This window comes from Chiloscyllium plagiosum, chromosome 11 (assembly GCF_004010195.1).
Source record: "Chiloscyllium plagiosum isolate BGI_BamShark_2017 chromosome 11, ASM401019v2, whole genome shotgun sequence".
Classification (NCBI taxonomy): domain Eukaryota; kingdom Metazoa; phylum Chordata; class Chondrichthyes; order Orectolobiformes; family Hemiscylliidae; genus Chiloscyllium; species Chiloscyllium plagiosum.
The window spans coordinates 21087365-21095396 of NC_057720.1; the positions used below are offsets into that span (position 1 = coordinate 21087365).

Sequence of the window (8032 nt, forward strand, 5' to 3'; positions counted from 1 at the left end):
GAGACCGCATCGTGAGCAACGGATACAATAAATGATATTGGTGGATGTGCAGGTAAAACTTTGATGGATGTGGAAAGCTCCTTTGGGGCCTTGGATGGAGGTGAGGGAGGAGGTGTGGGCACAGGTTTTACAGTTCCTGCGGTGGCAGGGGAAGGTGCCAGGATGGGAGGGTGGGTTGTAGGGGGTCGTGGACCTGACCAGGTTGTCACGAAGTGAACGGTCTTTGCGGAAGGCGGAAAGGTGTGGGGAGGGAAATATATCCCTGGTGGTGGTGTCTGTTTGGAGGTGGCGGAAATGTCGGCGGATGGTTTGGTTTATGCGAAGGTTGGTAGGGTGGAAGGTGTGCACCAGGGGCGTTCTGTCCTTGTTGCGGTTGGAGGGGTTGGGTCTGAGGGCGGAGGTGCGGGATGTGGACGAGATGCGTTGGAGGGCATCTTTAACCACGTGGGAAGGGAAATTGCGGTCTCTAAAGAAGGAGGCCATCTGGTGTGTTCTGTGATGGAACTGGTCCTCCTGGGAGCAGATACGGCGGAGGCGGAGGAATTGGGAATACGGGATGGCATTCTTGCAAGAGGTGGGGTGGGAAGAGGTGGCAACACAACTTCCATAACCAACTTTTACGACGGCTGTAAATGGCATCTATCTCCCTAAATACTGTCCCCTACAACTACTAAGTCCCAGTTACCTCCCCCATTGCTGAATGCCTTCCTGTACTAAAAGTGTGTGGTCAGTTTGCTCATCCACCTCACTCTCATTCACTCAGCTTGCAAGAACTTGGTACCTGTTGGACATTTGTAGATGCTGAGACTCTTTGCAAGCTACCCCTCAATTCTACATAGTTGCCTCACTGGCAGGTCTTAACACTGATATCCAGCTCAAATGTTAAATACCTCAGCTGAGGGGTGTGACCACCTGCTGTAGTTACCTGTCCAGGACCCTTTCCCATTCCCTGGCATGATGTAATGTGTGCAGCCCTGACTCCAGTTCCTCAGCTCGGATCCAACATTGGTTCAGTTAAAGCATGTGGAAGCTGAGTCCAAGTCTTGGCATCCCTTGCACAAGTTGGCCAACAGATATGGCAAACTTTATTTTAACCAGTCCTTTAAGAATCAGGACAAATAAACCCCTCAAATCCTGTGATGTTTGCTGGATTAATGTGTCCAATTATTATAGTTTGTAAATGTATTTACCTCAGCGTAAATATACTTATTGTTCAATCGAAGGGCCACACAAAATATCAACAGTTGATTCAATTTCTCCTCAAATACCGCAATCTCTGCAAGTCTGGATTGTCAGTTGAGATTGAGAATGAGAAGGCTCTCTACCAATATGTTTTATTTAAGGCAAAGTTGCATTATTATTTCAGTGATTTATGCTGTAATTAAAGTTTAACAGTGATGTATATGCCCCCTGAATTACACTTCTATTACTTAGCATCTGTTTTTATATTATGTTGTGGATCTCCTGATTATGGAGGAGAAAGTGAGAACTGCAGATGCTGGAGATGAGAGCTGAAAATGTGTTGCTGGAAAAGCACAGCAGGTCAGGCAGCATCCAAGGAGCAGGAGAATCGACGTTTCGGGCGTGAGCCCTTCTTCAGGAATGAGGAAAATGTGTCTAGCAGGCTAAGATAAAAGGTAGGGAGGAGGGACTTGGGGGAGGGGCGTTGGAAAATGGGAGTCGGCCATTCAGTCCCTTGACGTTAACATGCCTATAGTATTAGCATGTGTGCAGGGCTACTAGATGGTTTTAACTATAAAATTGTGGATATCCCTCCAACTGCTTCTTCCTCCTTTTCAATCCCGTTACCTCCTCTTTGGCTGATATCTTGCAGTCCTAATTCCAGCCTGAAAACATCAACAATATTTCCTGGATCGTTTGGCAGCTTTCACAAAGCGATAGTTCAACCTACGAGTCTGACAAAGAGTGGAAATGTCAAATTGTGTTGTTTTGTTCTCGAGAGCATCATACACAGAGTGATTTACAGGATGTTTGATACAATGCATGCTATTACAAACACTTTGCTGTTCTCCTTTCATCATGTTGCTGTTATCCCCTTTGACAGTTCCCCACATGCTAGGTCACTGGAGTTGAACCACAACGGAGTACAGCAATGAATAACAATAAAAACTGTGTATTTACAAGCAGCAATGTGTTCAGATAATTCAAAGAAATTTTCATCAAGCACTGATCCGATAATGGAATCCCACAAATGTTTAATGTTCAGGGTATTATCAGGCTGACTGCAATGCATATATCAGGGATCCAGTGATAACTGTGCTCCTTTATGCTTTGGGGACTAAGCCAACCTACTGTAATCCAAGCCAAGCACTGTAGGAGTGTCATCAGCAGAGCTTTTGCAAAGTCTTTCAAATTCAGTGGCAAGACAGACAGCCCAACCACAGTGCCCATTCCCAAAGCAAGCTGAGGAAGGGTCACTGGACTCGAAACATTTTAACTAGAAGAAAGTGAGGACTGCAGATGCTGGAGATCAGAACTGAAATATGTTGCATTCCTGAAGAAGGGCTCATGCCTGAAACGTTGATTCTCCTGCTCCTTGGATGCTGCCTGACCTGCTGCGCTTTTCCAGCAACACATTTTCAGCTCTCATCTCCTGATTATCCCATTATTTGATTAATCGGCACATTCCTGGTCCCATAGGTGCGAAATAATAAAAAGTTTATTGTACTTTGAGAAGATTCACTTGATATGATGAGAAGCATCCATCTTGGACTGCCTCTCTTCCTTTAGCTCAAAGGTGCCTGACATTAAGATCATAAGACCATAAGACATAGGAGTGGAAGTAAGGCCATTCAGCCCATCGAGTCCAATCCACCATTCAATCATGGCTGATGGGCATTTCACTCTCCCTGCTACCCTTAATTCACTATAAAGTGAACAGGTGCAGCCCCAACACTGAACCCTGTGGGACATCATTTGTCACCAGCTGCCATTCCAAAAAAAGATCAAGAATTTATCAATCTCTGCCTTGAATACATTTAACGTTCCGGCCACCATTGCGGTCCATGTCAATGAATTCCACAGGCCCACCACTCCCTGGTTGAATAAATGCCTCATTTCTGTTCAAAATTGACACCCTCTAATTCTAAGGCTGTGCCCACAGGTCCTAGTCGCCCTGCCTAATGGAAACAACTTCCCGGCGTCCACCCTCTCTAAGCCATGCATTATCTTGTAAGTTTCTATTAGATCTCCCCTCAACCTTCTAAACTCTGAATGAATACCATCCCAGGATCCTGAGCCGTTCATCGTATGTTAGGCCTACCATTCCCGGGATCATCCGAGTGAATTTCTGCTGGACATGCTCAGTGCCAGTATGTCCTTCCTGAGGTGTGGGGCCCAAATTTGGACACAGTATTCTAAATGGGGCCTAACTAGAGCGTTATAAAGTCCCAGAAGCACATCGCTGCTTTTATATTCCTACAGTCTTGAGATAAAAGACAACATTACGTTCGCTTTCTTAATCACGGACTCAACCTGCGAGTTAACCTTTAGAGAATCCTGGACGAACACTCCCAGATCTCTTTGTATTTTGGCTTTAAGAATTTTCTCATCGCTTACAAAATAGTCCATGCCTATATGCTTTTTTCCAAAGTGCAAGACCTCTCATTTACTCACGTTGAATTTTATCAGCCATTTCCTGGACCACTCTCCTAAACTGTCTAAGCCTTTCTGCAGCCTCTCCACCTAACTCCAAATCATCGGCAAACTTCACCAGGATGCCCCCGGTCCCTTCATTCAGATTATTAATATATAAAGTGAACAGCTGCGGCCCCAACACTGAACCCTGTGGGACATCATTTGTCACCAGCTGCCATTCCAAAAAAAGAACCTTTTATCCCAACTCTCTGCCTTCTGTCAGACAGCCAATCCTCAATCCATGCCAGGAGCTCACCTTGAACATCATGGGCCCTCACCTTACTCAGCAGCCTCCCGTGAGGCACATTATCAAAGGCCTTTTCAAAGTCTAGATAGATAACATCCACTGGGTTTCCCTGGTCGAACCTACTTGTTACCTCTTCAAAGAATTCTAACAGGTTTGTCAGGAACAACCTCCCCATACTAAATCCATGCTAACTTGTTCTAATCCAACTTTGCACTTCCAAGAATTTAGGAATCTTATCCTTAACGACGGATTCTAGAATTTTACCTACAGTCAAGATTAGGCTAATCGGCCTGTAATTTTCCATCTTTTGTCTTGATCCTTTTTTGAACAAGGGGGTTACAACAGCGATTTTCCAATCATCTGGGACTTTCCCTGACTCCAGATATTTTTGAAAGATCACAGTCAGTGCCTCCACTATTTCCTCTGCCACTTCTCTCAGAACTCTAGGATGTAGCCCATCCAGGCCAGGAGATGTATCAATTTTTAAACCTTTTAGCTTTTCTAGCACTTTCTCTTTTGTAATGGCTACCATACTCCACTCTGTCCCCCTGACTCAGCTTAATTGTTGGGATATTACTCATGTCTTCCACTGTGAAGACTGACACTTAGTACTTAGTAAGTTCTTCAGCTATTTCCTTATCTCCCAGCACTAGCCTTCCTGCATCAATTTGGAGCGGCCCAATGTCTATTTTTGCCTTTCGTTTGTTTCTTATGTATTGAAAGAAACTTTTACTATCATTTCTAATATTACTGGCTAGCTTACCCTCATATTTGATCCTCTCCTTCTTTCTTTCTCTCTTTGTTATCCTCTATTTGTTTTTGTAGTCTTGCCAATTTTCTGATTTCCCAGTGCTCTTGACCACTTTATTGGGTCTCTGTTTTTCCGTGTTGCATTTCCTGACTTCCTTTGTTAGCCATGGCTGTCTGCTTTTCACCCCCACCGCCAACACTGGATAATCTTTCTTTTCTTTGGGATGAACTTCTGTACTGTGTACTCAATTACACCTCGAAACTCCTGCCAGAAACTCTTCCCCACTAGGCTCTGCTTCCAGTCGATTTTTCAGTTTCTCTCTCATGTCCCTGTAATTACCTTTATTTAACTGTAACACCATTACATCCAATTTTACCTTCTCTCTTTTGAACTGCAGACTGAACTGTACCATATTATGATCGCTGCCTCCTAAGTTTTCCCTTACTTTCAGATCTTTTATAAAGTCTGGCTCATTACATAGCACTAAGTCCAGAATAGCCTGCTCCTTTGTGGGCTCCATGACAAGCTGTTCCAAAAAGCCATGCTGTAAGCATTCAATGAATTCCCTTTCTTTGGATCCACCGGCAACATTATTCACCCAGTCCACCTGCATGTTGAAGTCCCGCATGATCACCGTGACCTTGTCTTTCTGACATGCCCTATCTATTTCCATGTACATCTTGAGCCCCTGGTCTTGACCACTGCTGGGAGGTCTGTACATAACTCCCATTATGGTTTGTTTGCCTTTGTGGTCCCTCAACTCCACCCACACAGACTCCACATCCTCTGACCCTATGTCATTCAATGCCATAGATTTAATTTCATTCTTAACTAACAAGACAACCTCGCCTCCTCTGCCCAACTCCCTGTCTTTTCAATAAGTTATAAATCTTGGATGTTTAACTGCCAGTCCTGAACCCCCTGCAGCCACGTCTCTGTGATGCCCACCACATCATAATCATTCATGATGATTTGTGCTGTTAATTCGTCAACTTTGTTACAAATACTACGAGCATTCAGGTAGAGTGCCTTAATGCTAACTTTCTTATCACTATTAGAGATATTGGAAATCATAAGATGTCCTAAGTTATCCTTCCTTTTTGCTGCATTCCTAATCTGCCTCGAGCTTAAACCCACCTGCTAACCTGCTGCTTATCTTTCCATTTATCTCCATACTCCCTATTGCTTTCCCTCTCCCTTCCCCACCCCCCCCCCCCCCGACTCAGAACTTTAAAGTCCTACTGACCACCCTATTTATCCTTTTCGTTAGAACACTGGTTCCAGATCAGTTCAGGTGGAGACCCATCCCAACGGTACAGAGCCCTGTGGCTTCCAAAATTGATGCCAATGCCCCATAAAATGGAATCCCTCTTTCCCACACCGATCCCTTAGCCACGTGTTTACTTCCCAAACTTTCTTAGAACACACCTACTTAAATACCAATCACTTGCCTTCCCAACAGCCTCCCTGCTCTGACCTCACTTCTGCCCAGTCCCTACCACTCCGTGCTGTTAAAAAAAACCCCTCTGCTGCTGACACCAGCTCGTGTGAAAAGATCAGGGATCAAATTGGAGACTTCCTTGCATCTTAGATTAAGCTATGCACCCTGCTGAAAGTTGCTGAATTAAGGGAAAATTTACATGATATATTTTTCCTTAAAGAATTCTCAATTCAGTGGTGATAGAGACGAGCATGCACGATAAAGATCAACTCAAGATTGTTAGATGTGGTTCCATCTGATTTGCTTTTCAATTAAAAATGATCTGGTGAAAGCCATGAGTTGGGACAATGCACCGCAATCCAGCTGTTTTTAAAAATTGAATTGCTCAAAAATCATCAGCTTTGTGCACTTAACTTGTGTGTCCTTTTGATGTTAAAATGGAAAGGACTATCTAGTCCTCCAGAAAACCTCTAAGGTGGATGTGGACTCCAGTGGAAGGAAATGCAAAGAAAAGATGCTAAGTGTTCTGTGTGAAGTAAAGCTTCAAGCAGGGCAGCTCAGGTAAAGCTCATCAAATAGACATCGCATTACAGCATGTCAAAGTAGATTAGATTAATTGTTTCATTCTGAATATTGGATGAGAAGTACTGATTTTAATAAAAAAAAGTATTTCCCTTTCAGGCTTACAAGCTTTGCTGTGAAAGAGTTTGCATCAGGGGCTGAGTTGCATCAAGAATTTGAAGCGCTGGGCTTGTCAGGCTTGTATGACAAGTTTGTAAGATTTTCAAAGATTCCTGCAACCTGACTTGATGGATGAGTATAAAAGCACACAGCTGTGACTTTGTGAGGCAAATAGAATTTCAATAGGACTTAGTCTCACTGAATACAACCAATATTTAAGTGATGTTTGACAACCATTCAAACCCACGAAACATGGACAGGTAAATCTTTGCAAGAAATCTTCAAAAAAATGTTGAATGCTTTTTTGTTTGAATTTGTTAATAAAATGATTGGGTTTAAATGTGTACTTTGTATGGCTATTCTGTAATGTACATTGAATTGATATTCTGAAATGTTTGGCTTTAAGATTGCAGTTCGGTCAATTATTAAACTGCTCCTACACACAAAAGGAAGTACGTTTGACAATTCTGGAAAATGTTTGATAGAAACCTGGGAGCAGGAGTACGCCATTCTGCCCATCGAGCCTGCTCCACCATTCAGCTACATCTGGCTTTGATCTTTGAGTCGTCATTGTCTACAGGTTTAGTACCAGAGGACTGGAGGGTTGCAAATGTTGTGCCCCTGCTCAAGAAGGACAGTAGAGATGACCCAGATAATTATAGACCAGTGAGCCTTACATTTGTTGTAGAGAAAAGCTTTGGAAAGGATTATAAGAGAGGATTTATAATCATCTCGCAAGCAACAATTTGATTGCAGATAGTCAACATGGTTTTGTCAAGGGCAGGTCGTGTCTCACAAATCTCATTGAGTTTTTTGAGAAGGTGACCAAGCATGTGGATGAGGATAGGGCAGTTAACATGGTGTACATGGACTTCAGTAAAGCCTTTGATAAGGTTCTACATGGTAGGCTGTTGGAGAAAATGCAGAGGCATGGGATTGAGGGTGATTTAGCAGTTTGGCTTAGAAACTGACTTTCTGTAAGAAGGCAATGAGTGATGGTTGATGGAAAATATTCAGCCTGGTGTCCGGTTACTAGTGGTGTGTCACAAGGATCACTTTTGGGACCACTGCTGTTTGTCATTTTTATAAATGACTTAGACGCAGGCATAGGTGGATGGATTAGTAAATTTGCAGACGACACTAAAGTTGGTGGAGTAGTGGACAGTGTGGAAGAATGTTACAGATTGCAGGGGGACTTGGATAAACTGCAGAATTGGGCTGAGAGATGGCAAATGGAGTTCAATGCAGCTAAATG

General features: G+C 43.4%; 1 protein-coding gene across 2 annotated transcripts in view; it reads left to right on the plus strand.

The window, feature by feature from the left end:
• rwdd3 (RWD domain containing 3) overlaps nucleotides 1-7121 on the plus strand; it is a 16609-nt gene extending 9488 nt beyond the window's left edge. Inside the window, exons 4-5 of one of the 2 annotated variants that reach the window (XM_043698855.1) lie at nucleotides 6542-6657; nucleotides 6778-7121. In XM_043698855.1, the coding sequence (XP_043554790.1) occupies nucleotides 6542-6657; nucleotides 6778-6901 (240 nt within the window). In that variant the 3' untranslated portion in view covers nucleotides 6902-7121. The remainder of the gene's footprint in view (nucleotides 1-6541; nucleotides 6658-6777) is intronic. The other variant, XM_043698857.1, reaches the window with a different exon arrangement.
• Nucleotides 7122-8032: the final 911 nt, after the last annotated feature.